Source organism: Lacerta agilis, chromosome 12 (genome assembly GCF_009819535.1).
Source record: "Lacerta agilis isolate rLacAgi1 chromosome 12, rLacAgi1.pri, whole genome shotgun sequence".
NCBI classification, from domain to species: Eukaryota; Metazoa; Chordata; class Lepidosauria; order Squamata; family Lacertidae; genus Lacerta; species Lacerta agilis.
Window position 1 is genome coordinate 798,862 of NC_046323.1, and position 25,889 is coordinate 824,750.

General features: G+C 42.4%; 1 protein-coding gene across 8 annotated transcripts in view; it reads left to right on the forward strand.

The window, feature by feature from the left end:
* The window catches only part of EZH2 (enhancer of zeste 2 polycomb repressive complex 2 subunit), a 59,379-nt gene that overhangs the window by 23,369 nt on the left and 10,121 nt on the right, over positions 1–25,889 (forward strand). For all 8 annotated transcript variants that reach the window (XM_033166296.1, XM_033166300.1, XM_033166301.1 and 5 more), the window contains exons 6-12: positions 4,782–4,943; positions 12,392–12,494; positions 13,168–13,331; positions 15,087–15,178; positions 15,816–16,056; positions 22,786–22,955; positions 23,584–23,678. In XM_033166296.1, the coding sequence (XP_033022187.1) occupies positions 4,782–4,943; positions 12,392–12,494; positions 13,168–13,331; positions 15,087–15,178; positions 15,816–16,056; positions 22,786–22,955; positions 23,584–23,678 (1,027 nt within the window). The remainder of the gene's footprint in view (positions 1–4,781; positions 4,944–12,391; positions 12,495–13,167; positions 13,332–15,086; positions 15,179–15,815; positions 16,057–22,785; positions 22,956–23,583; positions 23,679–25,889) is intronic.

The following is a 25,889-nucleotide window of genomic DNA, read 5'->3' on the forward strand; positions in this document are numbered from 1 at the left end:
CAACAACCCGACAGGAGCTGTTCTGGGTGTCTTTGCTCGTTGACATACCTCACAAGCCCTTACATATTGTCTTACATCCTCCCTCAACTTCGGCCACCAGAACTGCCGTGTGATCTGATATAATGTTTTGTCTCTCCCAAAATGTCCTGCAGTCGGGTTATCATGGTGTTGTCTCATTACCTTACCTCTTAATTCACCTTCAGGTACATACAGCGCCCCTCTCCAATACAACAATCCACCTTTTTCCTCAAAACCTTCCTCTTCCCCTCTACCTTGTCTCAGTTCTTCTATCTTCCTTTGTGCAAACACATCTGTTACTGTCAACCGCTGGAATTCCCTGCCATCCATTACTATGGCTGCACACCTCCACTGATCCGATCTCAACATTTCTCGCAACTTGGGAGTTGCTTCCTCTACCATATACTCAGGTTTGCGCGATAGCGCGTCTGCCCTAACATTTTGATGCCCAGGTACATACTCTATCCTAAAATTAAACCCAGCAAAAAACTCCGCCCACCTAATTTGCCTTTGATTTAGTTGTCTAGCAGTTCTCCAATATTCTAAATTCTTGTGATCCGTTTGTACCACCACCTGATGTGACGCCCCTTCCAAAAAATGCCTCCACACTTTGAAAGCTGCATACACAGCTAAAAGTTCTTTATCAAATATGGTGTAGTTCTGTTCCGATTGATTTAGTTTTCTAGAGTAGAATGCACAGGGTCTCCATTCCCCCTCCTTGTCCTGTTGCAGCAGAATTGCCCCAATAGCCCTATCAGAGGCGTCAGTTTCTACCTTCATAGGTCTACTTGTGTCTAGGTGCATAAGATACTTTTCTGAAGTAAACACCGCCTTTAATTTATCAAAAGCCTCTTGAGCTTCCCCAGACCATCTGAACGGTCCCTTGCCTCTCAGAGAATCTGTAAGTGGCGTTGTGATTTTGGAGTAATTACCTATGAACTTACGATAGTAATTGGCAAATCCCAAAAACCTCTGCATATCTTTCTTAGTTTTTGGTGCCTCCCATTCCACTATAGCCTGAACCTTACTAGGGTCCATATTTCCAGTTAGAGTCGTCAACAGGTTTTCCACACTTATCAGCCGATCACCCATTCCCACCACCCTTCTGAGTAATACCCCTCCCCACTCCCCCACTATATTTAAGGATCTGGTGACTTCTGTTTCAGTGTACAAAAACTGGTTTTCCACTCATCCCCTTCTCGGATCCTTATCAGATTATATGCTCCTCGTATATCAAGCTTAGTAAAGACCTTGGCTGACCTCACTCTCTCTAAGAGGTCATCTATACGTGGCAGGGGGCACGCACGAGGCTTCATTTGGCTGTTAAGGATTCTGAAGTCACATACCAATCTAGGCGCCCTTTCCTCCTCCTTTTTTTTGACAAAAAAGACTGGAGCCCCCCCTGGTGCTGTGGACTCTCTAATAAAACCTCTCTGCAATTTTTTTTGCAGGAACTCCCTCAATGCTGCGGATTCTACTTCCGACATGGCATATATCTTACTTGGGGGCAGTTGTGCCCCAGGGATTAGGTCTATCTTGCAATCATAAGGCCTATGTGGTGGAAGCTTATCCGCTTCTTTTTCACAAAAAAACATCCTGGTAAGCGACATACTGTGAAGGGACCTCACTTTCATTTCCCATCAACTTCCCTTCCACCTCTGTTCCCATCACTTCCACAGAGGTTTCCCCCCTTTCCCTCAAACAATGTGTCATGCAATAGAACGAACCAAAAACCAAAGACCTTTGATTCCAAGCAATCGCCGGGTTATGACGATTGAGCCAGCTCATGCCCAACACCATTGGGTGTCCAGCTAGTTTAGTCACATGAAAGGCCCTGGTCTCTGAGTGATGGGCCATGTCCATCCTCATTGGTGGAGTCTCATAAACCACTTCTCCTGACAGTAGTGGTCTGCCATCGATTGTCTTCACTCGCAGTGGAAAATTTAAAGGTAACAAGGCAATTCTGTGTTCCTGTACCAATTTCTGATCTATGAAGTCAGCTGATGCTCCTGAGTCCAACAGCTCCTCTACTTCGACCCAGTGTCCATTCGGTAGCTGTAGTTGTATCTTTACCGTTAGTCCTGGGACAGGTGGTTCTGCGTGAGAGCCTTCTATTGCTCCTCCACCCGGCTGCAGGCTCCCATTTCCAGCCGGGGATATTCGTTTCCCTGATGCAATTCCTTTGGGCAAGTCTCTCCTTCCATGTCTGCTCCAGACAGAGACTCCCATCCTTTACGATTGTGACATTGTCGGGCCAGATGCTCTGGCTTTCCACAGACAAAGCAACGTCTTGGGTCTCTCCCCCTCCCTTTGTTTCCTCTTCCCATGGAAGCTGCAGTCATTGGGAGGGGTCGGGCAGCTCCTAACTCCATGGGTTCTGGCCTCTCTCGTCCCGGCAGGTTGCCAGCTCTGCTCTGTGTACTTTCTGTAATATTGCTTTCCAGCCACCTCTGTCTCCACTGTTCCTTCTTTTCACTAGCCCTCCGTTCAACACAGACTTAATTGCAGGCATGTTCGGACCAGGGAGTCCAAGGAATCAGGTTCCGGCATTTGGGCCAGCTGGTCCAAAATCTCATTATTCAGTCCTTCCCTAAAAAGGGCTGCAACCGTTGGGGAATTCAGGTCCCATTTTAATTTCTGCACCAGCAAACTGAAGTTAGACCAGTAAACCCCCACACTGTCCTTTCCTTGTTTCATCCTTAACAGCTGTCTAGCTGTGGCTGTTTCATGTGCAGGGTCTAAGAAAATCGTGTCTAGGTACCTCAGGAAGGTTTGTAGATTTCCCAGGGCCGCATCCCTTCGAGCTATCAGGGGAATAACACAGTCCTTGGCCCTCCCTTCTAGGAAACTGATTACATAGGCAACCTTCTCTTGCTCCGATTGAAATTCTGTATCCTTTATCTCTATGAGGTAAGAAATTTCTGTCTTGAAAGCCATATATTCTGAGCTTTCTCCCTTGAAACTACGTGGATGTACAGTAAATGTTTTACTCACTTTATTTCCACACGTCGCTTGCAGCATGGTTCTGTGTTCTCCCAAGGCTGCTGACAGTATGTCAACTTGGCTTTTTAACTGTAAATTCTGTTGCCATAAGTCCTGTAAGGTTAGCTGGATTGTTGGGGTTTCTCTTTGTCCACCTTGTGCTGCAGCTCCATCCATTTTGTTTCTCCTTCTTTACTTATCGTGAAGAGGCACAGAGCAGAAGGTATTCTGTCAGGGCTGGTCGATTCCTCTTCACATTACCACACAAACGTCTCTTGGTCTTTTATAATTTTTATTAAGAATTCACAAACAGTATTTATAAATAGTTCTTAACTTCAACTATCACTCCACAGAGTCATTCAGTTCAGATACCTTCTGAGCTCTGCTTTTCCCCTGACCAGCAACTCTCAAAAGGCTTTTCCCGCTCTTTTTCTAACCTCCTCCTCGTGAGGCCTGGCTTGTACCTCCCCTCCCCCGAGTTGGAGTCATCACTTAACCCTTGCCTCTGGGAACATTCTCACTCTCTTACTAACTCTACTCTGACAATGAGCTTGGCAAAGCTCTCTGTTCTGGAGTAAGTCCAATCTTACTCCACTAGGGTGTTTCCCCCAAGAGTCCTGCTGATGGACTTCTGCTGTGCTAACTCTAGGTTTCAGCCTTTATTCATCTGCCATTTCTGACTTTATCTGAAAACCTGGGCAGATGACTTCTTTGAAAGGAGCATGCTCAACTCTTTCATTTCGTAACACGTGCCTCTCATCTGGTAAGTGAGCTTACTACTGCACCTGTATATGGGGCTAGACAAAGACCATAAGAAGGAATACATTGCTCCCTTGTCTGTATAGTTGCATAACCCACCTCCCTCTCCTGCAGGGCTGCTGTGTCTGTCCAAAACTGGAGCTGAGTGGGAAATTGGGAAAAACACTCCTTAATGCATGCACATGGAAGTGTCAGGTGGAGTTCCTGTGAAAACTCTAGCCCAGTTTTGGAAGCTTCCTGTTTGAGTTCTGCACAAGCACAGAATCCATATACTTGGCTAAACAGATGACTGCTTTAATAACTAGCATTAGGTGTGCAACCTGTTATTTATGGCACAATCCTATTCATGTCTGCTCAAAAGTAAGTCCCATTGAGTTCAACAGGACTTATTCCCAGATAAATGGACTAGGATTGCAGAAATACTGCTGCTCTGAATTATCTGTGATTAGGGATTGCAATGATAATGAAATATTAAATATCTTTCTGTCTTTGGCATGGCTGCTCTCTCATTTTCTGCAAGAGAATTGTCCCAGGACTCGGCTATAAAGTTGCAAATACGTTTTAAGTGCATTATACAAATGTGACACTAGATGGTGATGGTGAGCTAATGGGAAATTCAATTCAGGGGTGGCCAACTCCCAAGAGACACTGATCTACAATCATTGTTAAAAGCTGGCAGTGATCTACCCCTTTTGGGGGCTTCAGTAGATCACGATCTACCTGTTGGACGTGCCTGCAATATATGTATATATATTACAACTTTTTTTTAAAAGGCATGTTCACAGTGTTTTTTTATATGTCTAGATTCAGCCCAAATAAAGTTCCGCGTTGTGTCCTGAAAGACTAAAAAAGCGGAGTTGAAGAGCAATAGCTATACGATTTTATCCATTTCCATTTTTCTGTTTCCAGAGTTAATTTACTTTTAATTTCTTTCTGCCTAGTGAGCTATGCTACCTGAGGATATGCGCACAGCCTGTTAGCAAATGCATGTCACTTTCATTTATGTCTATACCTGATTTCAGAATGTGGGTTTATCAATGATGAGATATTTGTGGAGCTGGTCAATGCTCTTGGGCAGTATAGTGATGACGAAGACGACGAAGATGACGACGACGACGGTGGCGAAGACGACAATCTTGATGGGAGAAATGAAAAGCAAAAGAACCGAGAGGCCAGCAGAATAGGTAGGTTAATAGGGTGCAAAGACATTTCAATGCAGAGGTGGGGATGTATTAGAATGGTCCGCTCTCAGATGGTGATGGATCCAAATGGTTGTCAGATGGCTCTGGGGGATTTTCCAGCTGATATATATGACTGGCTCTCCAATTGAACCCCTGGTTGATTTGTGGAATACAGAGGACCTAGGTCCTAGACCATGGACATAATTGCTTCTCAAGGCCTTCCTCCTGTTGGGTAGAGCCTGAGGGGGGCCTGAGCTGAGGGCAATAAAACAAACCGTGAGAAGGGTTGAAGGTGGGTGGAGGAAAACACCAGGTGAATGCAACCAAACACTAGTGAGGGCTAATTATTGAGCCTACTTGGTGGCAGTGAAGGCAATGAAGAAGAACAACTTAGTTGTTTTTATTGCTTTGTTCATATGATGCCTAGAGCAGCTTTCTTGGTAGTACAGGGCCTCTTACAGTCTCACCTGAAGGGGTAAGGAACTGACGGTGGCCTGCTGTGACTTCTTTGTGAAGCATTTGGAGGACAGAAACCACATCTTGACGCCACTGTTCCATCAGATGAATTTCCAGAGGCATCTGGAACACTTTCTAGGCTTCTTGTGTTGGATAAATTTCAGTTAGCATGGCTTGAGGACACAGACAAGGTTCGGTTGACTGCTTCTGATCTTGCCCCTCGTGGCTGATTAAATCTAGCCAGGAAGGGACAGCTTGTTACAATCAAAGCCTCCATGGAGGAGTGGGTTGTCCCTGCCTGCCTAAATAAGGCAGTGGTAAGAAACTTTAAGAAAACTTCAATGGACCAGAAAATCTAAGCAATCAGTTGCTAGTGTCCCCTTCTTGGACAAGGTTCTTGAGTGTGTGGTCACAGGTCACATCCAGGCTCTCTTAGATGAGACTTGATATTCTAGATCAATTTCAATTGGAGTTTCGGCCCTGTTTTGGCAAGGAAGCTGCCTTGGTCATCCTGTATTATTATTTTTGTTGGGAGAAAGACAGTGGGAGTGTATCCCTGTTAATTCTCCTTTATCTCTCAGCAGCTTTCAATACCACAAACCCTTGTATTCTTCTTCAGTGATATTCATTGTATTTTGGAATGGTCTGTACTACTTTGCAATGGTTCCAGAGGTTCCAATCCTACTTGGATGGCTGTCTCCAGGGGTGGTGCGTGGGAGGATGTTGCTTTCAGTATGGAGTCCCACAGGGATCAATTCTATCCCCTATGCTGTTCAACATCTACATTAAACTGCTGAGTGGGGTCATCTGGAGCTTTGGAGTGCATTGTCAGCGCTATGCTGATGTTACGCAGCTCTATCTCTCCTTTACATCTGCAGGTGTGGCAGTGGAAGTGCTAGACCGGTCCCTGGCCTTGGTAATGGACTGGATGAAGCTTAATCCAGGCAAGGCTGAGGTGCTGTTGGTAGTGGGTAGTTACTGAGACTGAATGGGTTTATGTTCAGTCGGCTTTGGATTGGGTTACATTCCCGCCGAAGGAGCAGGCATGTTACGTACTTTGGGGTATTTCTGGAGTCATTGCTGTCACTTGAGGCACTAGTGGTGTCGAGTGCTTTTCATCTACTTTGGCTGATGGCCCAGCTGCAACCCTGGCTGGTCAGGGTTAGCCTTGCTTTGCTTGTCTGAGCTCTCCAGTAATGGAATCAAGAAGATACCAATGTATTACACGTGGGGTTGCCTTGGAAGATGGTGCAGAAACTACAGCTAGTGCAGAATTCAGGGGCCAGATTACTAACTGGGATCAGAAAGCTTGAGCAGATTCTGACTTGACAGCACTTGCTACTGATTAGATTCCAGGCTCAATTCAAAGTGCATGTTCAATGTATAAAGCCTCCCCAAGAAGCCCCTTTTGCCACATGAACCAGCCTGGACCTTGCAGTCTTCACCTGAGGCTCTTCTTCCTCATGGCCTCACCTGAAGGGGGTGCAAAGGGTGGCTGCTCAACAGCAGGCTTTTTCAGTGGTAGCTCACCAACTGTGGAATGCTCTCCCCAGGAAGCACACCCAGGGCCACCCTTCTCCATTTTTAGGCATCAGCCTACAACATTCTTATTTGCCCACGCTCTTTGTGGTTAAGTTGGCCTCTACGTCTTGCTCATCATTAAGTGGGGTGGGGGCAGTACTTGTCCTTCCTATTGTATTGTTGGGTGCGCATTTGGGGAATTTTGTATTATAACTTGAAACATGGCTTTAATTGAGTTTATCTGTTGATGTTTTCTTTGGTTAAGTTGATTTGAGGTACTTCTTTTTTATAAAGCAATTTACAATGCAGTAAATAGTAATAGCAGTATGCTGACTTGTCTAAATACACACCATCTAATTTCACTGTGTGACAAAAACCCTCAAAAAATTGTAACATGCAAAATATGTAGTATGTCCTTACAAAATTGAGTGCTGAACTTGGAAATGACTTCAAATTTTGTCTGTCATCGACCGCTGTTGCACTATAGAATTTAATTTTAAAATAAGTAATGGAAAAATATCTGCAGCCTTAATTAAATTATGAGCACGTCTAAATTTTTGCTGATGTTGTTATTTTATAGCCAGATGATTCTGTAGTTTGCTTCTGGAGCATCCCTTACTAAAATGTCAAAAATGTTTAAATTGTTGCTGGAATGGGAAACAAAAGATGAGGAAGTAAAATATATAATGATACACTGGGCAAAAGATGTGGGATATAATATACAACTTGCTTCACGGGAGAAGTTATGGAATGAGGATTTAAAATTTACAGCCTAATGTACGTTAAAAGAGAATTATATGAAAATGATGTACAGAGGGTATTTGACTCCTACAAGATTATCAAAAATGTGTAAGAGTTCAACATATGTTGCAAGTGTAAAGCTAAAGTTGATACATTCCATCATACTTGGTGGACTTGTAAAATAGCAAAGGCCTTCTGGGAAATGATTTAAAAATCATTTCTGAAAAAATTGTTTAAAATAACTTTTGTTAAAAAACCAGAGGCCTTTTTATTAGGTATAATAGGAGAAGAATTACCAAAGCATAAGGAAGTACTGTTTATGTATGTGATGACAGTGGCAAAAATGTTATTTGACCAGGGATGGAAAGAAGAAAGAGCCCCATCAAAAGAAGAATGGATAATGAAGTTGATGGACTATGTGGAAATGGCAAGGCTGACCAGGAAGATCAGTCACCAAGAGGATAACACATTCAACAAAGAATGGCATAACCAAGGCCCCTCTATTAGTCAACTTATTCACTTTAATTGACAAATTCAGGATATTACCAGATGTTTGGCTAAACATAATCACTCCTATATTCAAAAAAGATGACCCGAAGCTACCTGAAAATTACCGTCCAATAAGTCTCCTATCAATTCTTGGCAAGAAGTATGATTTTCTCTCAAAGTTGTCAAATTGTCAAATGGAGACTAGATAATTACCCCATTGACCAGGTAAAATCTTTCAAATACCTAGGGATATTCTACCAGCCAAATTTAAACTGGACAACACACAGACACCGAATGATCATCCAAGCAAAATGCACCACATCTGCGATTCTTCAGTTTTTTTCTTCCTCAGAGGCAACCAGATGGTCCCACTGCAATAAATATTTTTAATGCCAAGGTCCTTTCTCAGTTATTATACAGCATTCCAATTTGGATACAAGCATTTAATAGAGAAGTTGAACAAATCCAAGCGACTTTTCTTTGTAAGATCCCTGGTGCCCCTAAATACATAAGTTATTTAACTTTATGTGTTGAAACTGGTAAACATTGATGGAAACCAAAGCATGGCTCACTTCAATCAAGGCCTGGCTGAAAGTCCACTTTAGAACAACATCAAACTCCTCCTTAACCTCTATGCTTGAAGACAGCATTTCATCTAGATGGTATAGAGCAATTCAAGATAAAATTTGTAGTTTGGGCATTGTTCTCGAGAGCCTTGAAGCATGTGACGAAAGTTACATATTCCAAATAATCAAGCAACGGCTCTACGACTCCCAAAGACTGCGCTTGTTACCTCATACTCCGAGATCCTGTTCTCCAGAGGCCTTAGGTGTTACAACACCCTACAGAACCTGTGCCAAATATCTAAAGGATCTACCACTCCCCTCCCATCGAAGAGCCTTTATGCTCGCGAGATTAAATGCTTTCCCTTCTGCAGTGACCAAAGGCAGATTCTCACATACTCCATATCAAGCCCGTTTGTGTGCCTGCAACCAAGGAGTACCTGATTCAATGGACCACATTCTCTTAGATTGCTCTCTACACAGCAGACCTTGCCCACTGACGCTGAGCAAAATGTTGGACTTCCGGCCTATAACTCCGAGAAGAAGTCAAATGAGGTTTCTCCTGGCAGATCGAGACAAAGATATCACTGCTTTAGTAGCCTCCTTTTTAGCCACAATCTTACCCAAAAGGTTTCCCAATGATCCATCCTTTTGGGGAACAGACAGGGCGAAGCAGAATATCTAAGTGCACACGATCATGACCCTCGACAACCTTTAATTATCCCAGTGACTTGAAATGTTTTCTACTGTGATGCCAGTAAAGGTATTTGATTTGATTTGAATGGCATAACTTTATAGAATATATTACAGAACACTGTAAACATTTAAAAACATTAGCAGGATTGACATAGCACTTGTAATTTAAAACGACAAAGGATAAAATTGAAGTGTAATAATTTAGATAAATGTAATTAGATGCAGTTGGAAAAGGTTTCATATGTAGGACTTAACATTCTTCTCGTTGGGTAGTGATAAAAAATCATGGAATTCAGTATAGAGGTTATTATTAGCGGTTACTGGCTGCAGCATGGCTGGAACTAGTTAGTTCAAAAGAGGGTTCTGTGCCCACAAAGGAGGGATGATACAAAGTTTGGGGCATAGCATTAGCTAACCTTTGACCCAACATAGGCGAGTCATTGAGAGTAAACGGGATATTTACAATGTTACGTGGTTTTCCTTCATTAGTTACATAGTCATAGTCCCCTCTAGGCTACCAGCTTCCCAAGCAGCAATGTGGGGCTACTTCCAATCATGTGAACAATGACAATAGAACTCTTTATGCTTATTGATTATTTATTTTATTCAGCAGACAAGTTGTTATTTTTATACTGTTGTAGCAGTGGTTTTATATGTATATTTGTTTTGTTCTCTTAAGTGGAATTTTCAAATTTACCTCTATAAAAATTCAATGAAGTTTTCAAGAGAGTAAAACATAAAAGCATAATTCCTATTATATAGTATGAAGTAAAACATTTTTCAGAGGACTCAGTTGGCACATTGTGTGTTTAATGTTGAACAATTCACTGATTACATGAATTGGTTCTGCTCGCAATCTCAGGGGCAGCTCCTACCTCTCAAGGCTGAAGACTACCAGTTAAGTCTCAGGAAGTAGGTTTTTTTAAAAGGCTTGCAGCCTCCCTCTGTGTTGGATTTCCAGTTTCATTTCCTGTCTCACTCCAAGGAGTACCGGTACCTGCTTGCCCCTTTCTACTGTTTCCTCATCTTTGTTGCCTTTTTCTGTTTACTGGTAACTCTGAGCTCACCGTTTGGTTTGCTTCTCTTCTCTGTTTTACCACAAAAAGTAACCTTTTTCCTGTTTTGTTATCTGCTTCCTCTCCTTCCCCTCCCTCCACATGGCTTTAGCAGAGAAAGGGAAGACAGTCCCTCTTTGGTAAAAGTAGGCTTGCCCCTGATGTGCACCTCTGGACTGTCTCCTTCTGGTGGCCTTTTGGCCATAATCCTGGCATGGTGGATTTACGAATTCACCTCTCTCTCCTTTGTTTGCCACATGGAGAATGCTGTTCTTCTCTGGTCCAGATCCTACTTTAATTCTGAAGCTCCACTATCTTCCATTGGTTTCAGAGGGTGTCATTGCCCTCTTCTTGTCACAGAACTGTTTTATCTCACCGAGAAGATCTGGCACATCCCCTTACATCAGTCAGAACCTTAAAATCTACATTGCAGTGGTGCATAGCTGTCAACTTCCCCCCTTTTTAAGGGAAATTCCCTTATTCTGAATAGGATTCCTCACAAGAAAAGGGAAAAGTTGACAGCTATGCAGTGGTGTAGCAATAAAACTGCTAGCACATTTACAAAGCTAAGCAGGGTGCTGAATGGTTTCAAATTGGATGAGGGACCGTGTGTTGAGATTCCTGCATTGCAGGGGGTTGGACTAGATGCCCACCGGGATCCCTTCCAACTACACGTTTCCAAGCTTGGAGAGTTTTTCATAGAACACTACTATATAATCCAGCTGCATAGTCCTCACTGTTGATATCATTTCAACTACCTCATTAGGCAGTCACATGATGGCTGCAAACTTGACTTGCACACTTCTGCAGCGACTGCCTTTGCTACAGAAGGTCCTTTCTCTTCTACACACAGCTTCTTAGCCTGTCCATCCAAAGTTAAGTAGTGGATATCCCATTGGGAACATAACTGTGAATGTTGATTCTCATTTCAGTTCCTTGGAGGTGTTGAAGGCCCACCTTTGTAGGTGCCTCCAACTGAGCACAGGGTCCACTTTTCTGGATCAGGGTCTTGAGTCCTCTGTTTTCTCTCTGTTTTCCCCTTTCCTTTTCCACGGCTCCACCGCCTCCTGCTTGGCTTTCATCAAAAATATTACTGTAAGTCCAGCCCAAGGAGAGGCTACAAGCAACAGTAACAACTCTCCCTCCTTTCCTGTCTTCTGAGGCTGCTCATAAGACCCTTCCCAGGAACCAACCTTCACAGTAGGATTCAAATAATCCTGTCTGTGTCAGGGGCAGCTCCCAGTGGCCCTGGTCTCACGGTGATGGTTGAGTGCACCTCATCTAGGTATAAAACTTGAACTTGCTGTAACCCCAAAGGATAGAGTGGGACACAAATTCTAATAAGTGTGCTCATCTGCATCATGAGATGAGAGTTAATTAAGCAATCAGCTGTTCTAGAAGAATAAAAATACAGTTTTCTTGAAACAGATTGCTTCTGGTACCTGATTCTCATTTTCTCTCCATCGATGCCATGGCAAAACAGTAGAATAGCTTGGAACTTTGCCTGAGCGTTGGCATGGGGGGGGGGGGAGCAAGTTGCCCATACTGCATAGCAACTCTGTCAAAGCAGTCATGAGTCAAGGAAAGAAGAACAGGTAGGGCATTCTTTGACAATAAGAAAAGCCAGATTGCTTGGCTGCGTGTACCTGGTCTTGCCCTTGTTCTGGAAGGCACAGATTAAAGGCAAGCGAAATGAGGAAGCCAAGCACTCTGTCAGCACCTGCCTTCAGTTTCTAAAGTAGGGGGAAAGCGAATGCCTTGTTCATCCCTAGCACTTCCATTTTTGTTGACCTGGGGTGAATGAGATGTCAGTGTGGAATTCTGCGTCTGACACAATTCACAGCTTGCCTGCCCCTTTGAGAAACAATGTGGGAAGATTCTAAGCTTTAGATAACATTAACTCCTTGCCTGTGTTTTTGTTTCTATGTAGATAAAGAGAGCCATCCTCCGCGGAAATTTCCTTCTGACAAGATATTTGAAGCCATTTCCTCAATGTTTCCAGATAAGGGTACAGCTGAGGAACTGAAAGAAAAGTAAGATGTATTTTATTTATTTAATAAAATCTATACACCGTTTGAACATGGGCGTAGCCAAGGGGGGCAGGGAGAGGCAGCTGCCCCCATCAATAAAAAACCTCATGTTTAAATAGGAATTGTTGACCAAGTTTTGTACAAAGGTTTACTTTGGTATGGAATATGGAATATAAGTAATTGTGAGGTGACTGGGAGGGAGTCACTTTAATAGAACCCTGTTTAGCTTTATTCTTTTTTAATTAAAACATTTCATGGGTGCAGCTGTATCCTCACATAGGGTATTTCTCTAGATTTATTAAATTACCAGAATGAATTATTGCAAGCAGGCACGACCCAACAAAGTTAAGGAATTAAAAGGCCCATTGAGATTGATAGACTTGCTGAGCACCTTTATAATTCCCTCCCCCTGAAACAAATAGAATTTGGCTAGGGCAATGCCATCCTCATAGCACTTAAAGAATGTCAGCATTGGCTATTTGATTAGGCAACTTCTTCCCTTTTCTTTACAGCATCAGTGAAATAAGCAATGATGTAAATGGTTTTAGCCAGACAAATGTCATTTATGTCAATACACATTATTTAGATTAACTGCATAAGCTGTATTTCCCCCCCCAAGTACAATAAAGCCGGGCTTTTGGCATATAAAATAGGAACATTTTTACTACTTCTGTAGATACAAAGAACTTACAGAGCAGCAGCTTCCAGGAGCTCTTCCTCCCGAGTGCACACCAAACATAGATGGACCAAATGCCAAATCTGTTCAGAGGGAGCAGAGTCTACACTCCTTTCATACTCTCTTCTGTAGACGATGTTTCAAATATGATTGCTTCTTACATCGTAAGTACTAAAATATTTAAGTCTGTCTCTTGTATTCAAGAAAGTTGAAATATCTGCTTTATCTGCACCACGCCTTGGGCTACCTATGTCCTTTAAAACATGTTTGTGGGAGGGGGGGTGTTGGTTTGATTTTGTTTTTATTATGTATTTTTAATTCTCGTCTATTTTTTATGTTGTGAACCGGCCTGTGATCTTTGGATGAAGGGCAGTATACAAATTTAATAAATAAATTTTAAGTAAGGAAGTCATGGCTACCCCAACTGTTAAAATCAATAGAAAAGGCTGTATATTAATTGGAACCTTTAAGTGTGCGTGATTTATGTCAGCTGCCTAATTGACCCACTTTTGTGAGATGATTGAAGTTTGATTTCATGCCCTTCCTCAGCCAGAAGTACTCCCCCACAACAGTATATAACAGGTTAAAGTACAATATGTTAAATAAAAGAAACAAAAATCTCACAATCAGTTATGCCACACAGTGTGATGTACAACCAGAGAAGAGAGAGAGAGAATGCACAAAATCTGGGAGCAAAATAAAAGACTGAAGTATTATAAAAAGCCTGTTTGAAGAGGATGGTTTTCACTTTTTGTCAGAATGAGGAAAGAAAGGAGGCTGCCTATTTATTTAAAACATTTGTAAATAACGTTTTTTAAAAAATCTCTAAGCAGTATACAATATAAAAACAATAAACAATATAATTAAAAGAAAAATGCAACATAAAACCAGTAAAATAGTAGTATGAAGGCATATATAGTCAATCCTAATTTTCCGTTCCAGACCCCTGTGCATGTCAGCAGGGTGCACATAAGCCCTCTCTGCCACTTTTCATGAGATTTTATGACTTATTGGGGCTACTTCCAGGCTTGGTGCCGTGCATATGGCACGTGTTTGCAGTCATGCATCATTTGGACATGGCTAAACTGGGAGTTAGGGATGCGGGTGGCAGTTGAAATCCCCGCAATGGGGTGAGCTCCCATTGCTCGGTCCCTGCTCCTGCCCACCTAGCAGTTCGAAAGCACATCAGAGTGCAAGTAGATAAATAGGTACTGCTCCGGTGGGAAGGTAAACAGCGTTTCTGTGTGCTGCTCTGGTTCACCAGAAGCGGCTTAGTCTTGCTGGCCACATGACCTGGAAGCTGTACGCCGGCGAGATGAGCGCCGCAACCCCAGAGTCGTCTGCGACTGGACCTAATGGTCAGGGATCCCTTTACATTTTACCATTCTGCTAGGTGTTCTTCCAGGTAATTTCACTTTTAGTATAATTTCTCCTTACAAATATTAAGTTTGTTCTTCGTTGCATCTTTCAGCAAGCAAGTGCTCATGGCCAACGCCAAGAATTAATTAAACAAAGGTCACCGCCACCCCCAGTTCAGCTGGAGGCTTCTCCGTCAATAATGTGGGGCATAGCTTTTCACAGAACAATGCGTTATGCAACACTTTCTAAAGAAAGAAGGGAAGCTTGTGCACCTAGACATCTGTATACCATGTTGCCAGTGATGCTCTGGATTGTAGCTTATTATGCAAAGGGTTTTCTTAAAATTGTGGTGTAGCCATTATCCCAGCAATGCAAAGTAACCTGTAAAATCCTGGGTGCCTATAATTTATTACCGTACATTGTTTTTATATTGTTTCATGCTGCTTGGAGAGAGACCCTTTGTTTAAATGAAGATTCATTATCAACTTTTTCAGTATTATGGTCTTTGAAGGTATTTCTAAGAAAACGGCTTATTCTTCTTTTTAAACAATTTTCTGTAGCATTCCATGCAACTCCTAATACTTACAAACGGAAAAATACGGAAACAGCAATAGATAATAAACCTTGTGGGCCACACTGTTATCAACATCTGGTAAGACAAATGTTCCTTTGGCTTAAGAGTTAATTAGCTGTCTTTTTCACTCTTGGAATAGAAAGAAAGGTACAGCTGATGATAAAGCTGATTTTATTTAGCTGTCCTTGAAAAAATGTGTTAATAGCGCATACCTCTTGTGTAGCACATATACCTTGTGAGCATGAGGTTGAGTGGCCCTCTGTCATGGATGCTTTAGTTGAGATTCCTGCATTGCAGGGGGTTGGACTAGAGGACCCTCAGGGTCCCTTCCATGTCTACAGTTCTAGGATTCTATGAAAATTATCCTGAGTTGAAATTTAGCTAAGCAGTTGCATTTACAAGCACTCAACATTTGCTGTCTAAACAATAGAATAATAACAGAATATAACTTTAGCCAAAGAGCTGACTACCACTGTGCACCCAAGGAAGGTTGAACTTGGATTTTTCAAGAGCAATGTTACAGTTTAAGGTCTGGCACAGAAGTAAGTATCTATTTTCCAAAGGGGCAAAAAGCAAGCAAGCAGGAAATCACCCTGAGCACCTATTGCAGCTCTTTAGCTCTGGTCAGCCTATTTTCAGCTAGGATACATCAGCCATAAATTTTTCTCCTTTCCTTAAAAATCCATGTTGTGCAAGTGTTTCTGTTCCTACGTAGGAAGGAGCCAAAGAGTTTGCAGCTGCTTTGACTGCTGAGCGAATAAAAACACCACCAAAACGCCCAGGAGGTCGTCGAAGGGGAAGGCTCCCAAATAACACCAGCAGACCTAGCACTCCCACTATAAATGTGCTGGAATCTAAGGATACAGACAGTGACAGAGAAGCTGGGACTGAAACAGGAGGTGAAAATAACGATAAGGAAGAGGAAGAGAAGAAAGATGAGACTTCAAGCTCCTCTGGTGAGACAAATGTGGAGGGTTGCTGATTTTACTAAAAAATAGTCATATTTTAAAATGCTTTGTCTTCCAGTAATAGCTACAATTTTATTATTTGTACCCCACCCATCTGACTAGGTTTTTGTATTGAAGTACAGTGGTACCTCAGGTTACATATGTGGGAACGTTTATATAATATAGTTGCAGAGTTAAACGTTCCTTATTTAAACCTGCACAGTGGCAAACGGCTTGCTGACTCGTTTGAGTCTTTTGTCCTTTCCTTGATTGTCAATCCCTTTATCCCCCTCAAAATAAAGATACACGTGAATCTGATTAATAATCAAAGTAAAGTAATTTACTGACAGATTCATTCATGTACATATTTAGGTTACAAAACAAAAGATACAAACTATACAAACTATATTAGTGAGTTTCTTAACACATCTTTAAACAGCAGCAGCCTAACCAACCAACAGACCAAAGCTAACTGACACAAAGTGGCAGTTGCTCCTCCCTTAGAATGTTGGACTTGACTGACATCATCCCACAAACCCCTTCTCAGGCAATACAACATTAATAAATTAAACAACTTTACTCTATTACACAAAGTCCCAGTTTTCCTTGTAAACTCTGGAAACTTTCCTTTGTCAGGGGTTTTGTGAGGATATCTGCCGTCCTCTCTTTGGTGCTGCAATAACATAGATCCACAAGACCCTTTGAATCGTGTCATGTATATAATGGTGTGCTTCAATGTGTTTCGATCTCAAGTAAAACTTCTCATTCTGAGATAACTTTATACAACTTTGATTATCTTCCAGCAGTTTGACAGGTAATTTGCTCACCAACCCAAAATCTTTAATGAGTTGATCCAGCCAGGCAACCTCTCTGCATGATTCTGTAGCTGCAATATATTCTGCTTCTGTGGAAGATAACGCTATACAGTTCTGCTTGTAACTTCCCCATGAAATAGGTCCACCTCCAAACATACCGGTAAATACATATCCAGATGTAGATTTATAATCAACATTGTCACCAGCCCAATCCGAATCAGTATACCCAATCAAACTAGGATTACTGACAGATAGTAATCTTAACTTATATTACATAGTACCCTTTAAATATTTCACCACTCTTTTTACACCTGCCCAATCATACTCAGTGGGAGCATTTACTTTCCTACTAAGTATCCCCACTGCATTAGCAATATCAGGTCTACATGTGGTGCCTAAATATAAAAGTTTACCAATAATTGACCTATATTTATTATTGTCTGGTAACAGTTTTGAGTTTTGCTGATTCTTTAAGAAATCAGTGGCCGTGGGTGTAGCAACTGTATTTGCATCTTGCATTTTCATGCTTTCAATAAGTTCTTGAATCTTTTGCTTTTGACTCAGAATAAATGACCCATCTTTTTCTCTTTCAATTTGAATTCCAAGATAATACTGTACTTCTCCCAATTCCTTAACGCCTACTTCTTTACTAAGATGTTTTACAATTTGTACATAGTCCTTTTCATTTGGTGTAGCAATAATAAATCATCTACAAATACTAAGACATATGACAATTGACCATTACTTAACTTAGTATACAAACATTTATCAGCATGACCCTCCTTGTAACCAAGTTGTGGCAGCATTTTATGTAATTTTTGATTCCAGGCTCTTGCAGCCTGCTTGAGACCATAAAGACCCTATTGAAGCTTGCTTACTAAGTGTGCCTGATGTGGCTTTATAAAACCTTCAGGTTGACGCATATAGATTTCTTCTGAAATTTGCCCGTGAAGAAAAGCAGTTGCAATGTCGATGTGTTTCACATTCATTTGCTTAGAAGCTGTATCTCACAGTTGGTGTGAAAACTTCATCATAATCTTCACCATGTTGTTGTTGTTCAGTCTTTCAGTCGTGTCCGACTCTTCGTGACCGCATGGACCAGAGCACGCCAGGCACGCCTATCCTTCACTGCCTCTCACAGTTTGGCCAAACTCATGTTAGTAGCTTCGAGAACACTGTCCAACCATCTCATCCTCTGTCGTCCCCTTCTCCTTGTGCCCTCCATCTTTCCCAACATCAGGGTCTTTTCCAGGGAGTCTTCCCTTCTCATGAGGTGGCCAAAGTACTGGAGCCTCAACTTCAGGATCTGTCCTTCTAGTGAGCACTCAGGGCTGATTTCTTTAAGAATGGATAGGTTTGATCTTCTTGCAGTCCATGGGACTCTCAAGAGTCTCCTCCAGCTCCATAATTCGAAAGCATCAATTCTTCGGCGATCAGCCTTCTTTATGGTCCAGCTCTCACTTCCATACATTACTACTGTGAAATACCTTGTGCCACAAGTCTGGCTTTATAGCATTGTACTTCTGACCCCTTCTTAACCTTGAACACCTACTTACTGCCAATTGCCTTCTTACCGGGAGGTAGTTCAGTGAGAGACCAGGTTTTATTCTGATGCAATGCATCTATCTCCTCCTGTGCAGCTTTCTTCCAGAGACTAGCTTGTGCAGGTGGCATTTCTTTATCTCTTCCATGTGGAAGGTTCGTGTAGAAACGCTGATCCTGCAAAGTAGGACAATCTTGTTAGTGGAACACCTTTGTTAGTTCTGGATGAGCATCTGACCTCTGATACTGTGATCGCATTATCTTCCTCTTCCTCCTCTAATGCTGGCATGTCTCCATCCAAGTCCTCTTCGTCTCTGATGCTAGCAGAAATCTGGCCCTCTGCCTCTTGTTCACTGTAAGACAGATCAGGATTTTGCCAGGGTATTGAAGGAAAATACACAAGATCTTTAATCTTTTCTGTGTCTTCAGATAGAATAGTATTTTTAGTATCAGCTTTGCTGTGTTCGTCAAAATACACTGCATAGTATGCATTTATTTTTCCAGTTTTTAAGTCCATAATTCTGTATCCTTTACCTCCAGAAGCATAGCCTACCAGAATACCTGCTTGCGCTCTTGAATCAAGCTTGTGTCTGTATTCTTTAGGAATGTGGTAATAACACAAGTTACCAAATAACACGTATATGCGACAGATTGGGAATTCTCCCATGCCAAAGCTCGAAAAGTGCGCTTTGCTCCCTTTGTTGGCAATCTGTTCCGTAAATATATTGCTATATGCACTGCATCTGCCCATAGCTTGTGTGGCAAAGACACATCCTTTAACATACATCTGATCATTTCCATAATAGATCTAAATTTTCTCTCAGCTATAGAATTCTGTTGTACTGTGTAGGGAATAGTGGTTACATGCTTAATTCCCTCTTTATCCAGTAAATTCTGCATATCATGTGAGCAGTATTCACCTCTATTGTCTCACTAACATAGCTGGAGCTTTTTAAAAATTGTTTTTGAGCATTGCTATATATTTCTGGAACATTTCCAGTGTGTCACTCTTCTTTGATGAAATACACTACACAATATCTGGAGAAATCATCAAGAAAAATTAATATATATCGTTTCCACCCAGTGACGGAATATTCATTGGTCCACATAAGTCACTATAGACTACATCAAGTACTTTAGTGCTTCTCTGCTCTGAGCAGTGTGGAAATGATGGTTTTACAGCTTTCTCAGTAATACAACTGACACATTTTGTTGTAATTGTATCACTTGCTGTTACCTGCAATCCTTTTGCAAGTTTATCTTTCTGTAGCTCTAGAATGACGTTGATGTCTCTATGTCCAAGTCTTCTGTGCCATAAATGCAGATCAGCCTCATCTTTCTGGTTTGAATGTGCCACCTTTGCGGATTCACTCTCTGAAATATCTGCTTCATATACACCATTAATCTTTGTCACTTTAAGTAATCTACAGTTTTTAGTAATATGGCCTTGCTTCTTGCAATTAAAGCAAACTACACTTTTCTGTGTGTCTTTGGGCCTTGCAAGTTGTCTAGACGCATAATTGCTGTCTTTACTCTTAATATTTCTTTCTGGAGACTCAGTTCTCCCTCTTCATTCCTGTCTTAAATAAGCAGTCAGATCTCTTTAAAGTTAAACCTTCTTTGTGGTCCATTATACTCACAAATGCATCGAATCTTGGTCCCAGAGACGATAACAGAAATGATGTCCTCATTTCCTCATCAGATGGTTTTGAGGTAAGCTTAATCTTTTGAATAATTTCTGTAAACTGGCTTATATGCTTTGTGAATTCATCTTTAGAATTCATTCTCAGTTTAGCTACCTCACGAATTAACATTCTGCAAGAGCTTTTCATCGTGTCTCCAAACATGCGCTCAATATCTGTTAATATTTGAGATGCAGTTTCTTGAGAATTTATCATTGAGAGATTTTCATCACGAAGTCCATTCAAAATAATAAATCTAGCTTTACTATTCTTTTCTTCCCAAACTCTTATCTTGGGTAAATCACCCTCATCTGTGCTTGTGGGTCGGGGGCTTTTTATAGCATCAAGGACACCTTTCGCATTGTGCTATTAAGCATTGCTTCCAGTGCCCAAAATTACGTTCATTTAGAACAGGCAAGCCTCATCCTAGATCACTTTCAAAATCTCCACTAGCCATTTTAAAGATATAATCCCCACTGCTTTAAATTACTGTAACCTCTGAGGGAAAGGAGGGGTTACTTAATCCCCACTAGACAACCAAGAACTAAATAAAATATTACGCAATTCTGGGCAAACTATAACCCAATATGGGAATGTTTATATAATATACAGTGGTACCCCGCTAGACGAATGCCTCGCAAGACGAAAAACTCGCTAGACGAAGGCAGCCCCGAAGTCTATGGGGCTGCCTCGCAAGACGAAAAATTTTCGTCTTTTTTTTTTTTCGTTTTGCGGAGCGCGGCTGTCATTGCCGCTCCGCAAGACGAAAAACCCGCTAGACGAAAATTTTCGCAGAACGAATTATTTTCGTCTAGCGGGGCACCACTGTAGTTGGAGAGTTAAATGTTCCTTATTTAAACGTGCACAGCAGCAAACGGCTTGCTGACTCGTTGGAGTATTTCGTCCTTTTCTTGATTGTCAATCCCTTTATCCCTCTTAAAATAAAGATACACGTGAATCTGATTAATAACCAAAGTAAAGTAATTTACTGACAGATTCATTCATGTACATATTTAGGTTACAAAACAAAAGATACAAACTATACAAATATATTAAGTGAGTCTCGTAAAGGTAAAGGGACCCCTGACCATTAGGTCCAGTCGCAGATGACTCTGGGGTTGCGGCGCTCATCCTGCGTTAATGGCCGAGGGAGCCAGCGTACAGCTTCCGAGTCATGTGGCCAGCATGACAAAGCCACTTCTGGCGAACCAGAGCAACGCATGGAAACGCCATTTACCTTCCCGCCGGAGCGGTACCTATTTATCTACTTGCGCTTTGATGTGTTTTCGAACCGCTAGGTGGGCAGGAGTAGGGAGCGAGCAACCGGAGCTCACCCCATCACGGGGATTCGAGCCGCCGACCTTCTGATCAGCAAGCCCTAGGCTCTGTGGTTTAACCCACAGCGCCACCCGCGTCCCATAAGTCTCTTAATACATCTTTAAGCAGCAGCAGCCTAACCGACCAACAGACCAAAGCTAACTGACACAAAGTGGCAGTTGGTCCTCCCTTAGAATGTTGGACTTGACTGACATCATCCCACAACATACGCTTCAGGTTACAGACTCCACTAACCCAGAAATAACACTTCAGGTTAAGAACTTTGCTTCAGGATAAGAACAGAAATCGTGCTCTGGTGGTGCAGCGGCAGCGGGAGGCCCCATTAGCTAAAGTGGTGCTTCAGGTTAAGAACAGTTTCAGGATAAGAACGGACCTCCAGAACGAATTAAGTTCTTAACCCGAGGTACCACTGTATCTGCTTCTGAAACTTTAAAATTGATTTGCAGCACTTTAATTCCTTGCATTATCTTGCTATAGATTCATTAGATAATGAGAGTTCAAAGGGCTGAGTTGAACTCCAGACAGTTCAAGTTTGTGTTTCAGGTTTCAGTGCTCCAAAGGATATGGTCTCCTTGTGTACAGGGCCCTGAGTGAACAGGGAACTCTTCCTGGGGTGCTGAGGTTTAAAACCAAGAGGTCAAGTGTGGCAATCAGTCCATGCAGATCTCCTGCAGGGACTGTCGAAAAAGCTAGATTAGTCATTCCCCAACTGTGTATTGAGGCATGCAAGTGTGACTTGAGAGAATCTCTAGGGTACCGTGAGAAATTGAACAATATGAGGATTCTCCCCCCCCCCCCGGGAAATTGCTGTGTCGCTGCTCTGGGTGTGCTGCAAATACTGTGTCCCTCAGCTGACAGATGTTTTGGGAACCCTGAGCTAGGCTACCTTTTAGGATCCCAGCTGGGGCCAAAGTCAAGTCAAATCTTGTGCTTTTATATATGAAGCAGCAGCCTATTCCATATATCAGGGGTCCCCAAACTAAGGACTGCGGGCTGGATACGGCCCGAGCGAGCCAATTATCCGGCCCGCGACGACACCCGTTCTTACCGGCGTGGCGTGGCTGCCCATCTCTGGATCGGTGCGGCGCCAGAAATAGCTTGTGCGCAAGCGTCATTTCTGGCGCACTTCCGGGTCTGCGGAGGCCCACTACTTCCGGTGACATGCCGACCTGGAAGTGCGCGCTCATATGAGCGCGCGCTCTCCCGCCCTCCGGCCTACCACGCAATTGGCACCAGAGGAACCAGCCTGAGGTGGGTAAGTTTGCCAACCCCTGCCATATATGGTCTCTGTTTTTTGTACGTGGGTGTTATTTTGGGAGTCTTTTAAGAACTGCTTCAGTGTTTTGTTTTTGATATTGCAGAAGCAAATTCCAGGTGTCAAACGCCAATCAAGATGAAGCCAAATATTGAGCCTCCTGAGAATGTGGAGTGGAGCGGAGCCGAAGCTTCCATGTTTAGAGTTCTCATTGGCACCTACTATGACAATTTCTGTGCAATTGCGAGGTTAATTGGGACCAAAACTTGTAGGCAGGTAAGAGTAGAATGGTAACTAAAAGAGAATGTTTTCCAACTGAGTAGTGCCTTGATACTTTGCCTTTTTTGTAGCAAATGACACACTGTTTTAATAAAAACCTAGTTGTGCATCATTAAACACCTTCCAGGCTGTAAAGCCGCTGTTCCCTCCCTGCCCACTTCTGCTCCCTGGGGCTTGTGTAGTTGCTCCACTCAGTAGGTCTGCCTCTTTCTTTGCTGCCTCTGGGGTTGTGGTGAGTTTCCTCCTGAGACCGCTGCTCACTGCTGCTCTGCTTGCCTCTCTCCCATCTGTCACCTTCTGTAGAGGCAGAGGCTGAGTTAGTGAATTCATTCAGTTCCTTCAGCCACACCAAGTCCCTTCTGGTTTACACATGTTTACATCCAGTCATGCCAGATGTAGCACAGTGCGGTGATCAAGGTTACCCCGGGTACCTCCCAAAAGTAGAGAAATAACTTTTAACAACAGGATTAATTAACAGGATTGATTAATTCATTATGTTAATATGTTGCCTATGTAAATATGCAGTCTCAGCCAAGGTACCTACTATGCTAACACGTATATGCTAATGGGAATTGGCTGACTTCTGTCATTGAGGATCTAGGCCCCAGTATGTTTGTCTTTACAGGTTTATGAATTTAGAGTAAAGGAATCTAGTATTATTGCTCCTGCACCAGCTGAAGATGTTGATACTCCTCCAAGAAAGAAGAAGAGGAAACACAGGTAAACCAATGGACTGCCGGCTTCCTGGCAAACTGAGGGCTAAGGCTTTTTAAGGGGAAAGAGCAGCACTGAAAAGTAATGCCACAATCAAACAGGTGGGGGACTAAACAAATATTAACTTTCCAATGTAGAAAACACATTTTAAATCATATTTGCATGTTTTATGGCCTGATCACAAAAGTGCTTTTAGTAGATCGGCCACAAACCTGCCCATAAAATGACCAATGCAGTGTTTGTTCAGGCATTGCAAGCAAATCCTGGTGGAATTTTTGTTCTGGAAACCTTGTGTTTGTGGTCTTGTACTAATAATGTTTTCTCTTTACCTCAGAGTAATAAGAGAGTAAGCCACCAGCTTTTTCTCAGCTCTCTGAATGACTCAGTCACTATCTTTCTCATTAACATTCCCTATCATCCACTTTGGAGAAGCAGAGATTCAAATTAGTACTCTGATTTTGATGTTTAGGCAATCACTGCCAATATCAATTTGAATCTGACCAGGAAGTGGTCTGACTATGATAGTGAGGTCATCACAACCTGCCTCATTCCAGAGCACCCCTCCCCCCGTCCGGTGGCAAACACCAGATCAAAGGCACTGCCTGTGCTACATGTTGGAACCATGATTTACGGAAATAGCTCTCTGGCAGCCATGGAGTCCTGAAATAGCCCACTGAAGGTATCCTTGGTGTGGATGCTGCAGTCTCTCTGAGCAAGCTTGTAGCCACCCAGACACATTATGGAGGGGCAGGACAAGGACCTGACTGGGTCAGGAAACTGATATTAGATGAAACATTCAGCCGAGGCTCCCCAATGCCACACCACAGCTGTAATAGTTCTGATAGATCCTCTTAGTAAATAAGAAGCAAGTGCCTACGCCACTAGCATCAGAGGGCACCAGAAATATTCTTAAAATGCAAAGCGCAATAAAAACCTATAATTTGTAGTAAGGTATAAAACAGGCAGTGATGTAAAACTAATATATGACTGCTGGGCATCAGGGATGGTAACCAAAATGCTAACTCAACCAGCACACACAGCTATGCCACCCACTCCAGCAACATCCAATTCACCCTTTCTTTCCAGGAGATCCCCTACCCATTAAGCCCCTCACACTTACTTAGGAGACAACGAATCCCAATCACTGGTTGTGCTATAAGACTTCCACCCTAATAGGCCACCCTCAATAGGACAGGCCTCTCGCGCCTCCACTTCAGATATCCTGTCTGATTTTGTGTGTAAGCCAAATCAGAGACAGGCTTGCGTGGGTGGAGAGAACTTTAGAGACACTATTGGTCCAGTAGATACTGTGTTGATATGACTTCTTTTCTTTATAACAATGAGTAGAAAAGAGTGCAAGACTCAGCAATGTACCAGAAAGCAGTTTGATATTTATCTTTCCATTTCAGTACTTAATTCATTGTCCAACCAAGAAAAGTGCCAAGTGTGATGTAAATAAGTTAAATCTGGCTTCATAGTTTAGGAAATATCATATATAAGATGCCATGTACCCCAGGCAATCCATCCATAAAGTTCCATGTCTGTGTTGATAAACTTAGGTTTTTGCCTCAATTTCCCAGCTGTAGAGTTAACAATGATTTATGATAGCATTGACTTTCAAAGAGTAAGACTCATATACAGTGGTACCTCCAGTTGTGCATGGGATTCATTCCAGAGCTCCGGTCGGATCCTGAGGTGTGTGTATCCGGAGATGCTGCTTCTGTGTATGCGCGTGGTGCAGTCTAGCGCTTCTGCGCACACATGCACAGCAAAACCCAGTAAAATACTTCCAGGTTTGACGCGCACATATCCCGAACGATATGTAACCAGAGGTGAACATAAGTAGAGGTACCACTGTACTGAGCAACTATCCAAAGTGAAATGTACACTTATATGTGTTTAAGCCCACTGAAATCGGTGGACAATCACCCCTAACTGAATTGGATTATGCTTGAAATGACTATGGTTCAAATTGTAAGAATATTAAGAAATGCACTGAAGTGAACATGAATTATTACACACACAGGATACAGAATCATAGGACTTACTGCTTCCATTTTCAGTGATCGTTCTATTCAAACATTTATTGTTGTCTTAGTATATTTGTGTAGCCAATGAGAGACTGTTTGCATAGAGAAAGTACTGTGTGATCTAGCCCTGTATTGAATAGAAAGGTGACAGAATTCTGCACCCCCAAAAGGTGTCCCTGTTCATTTG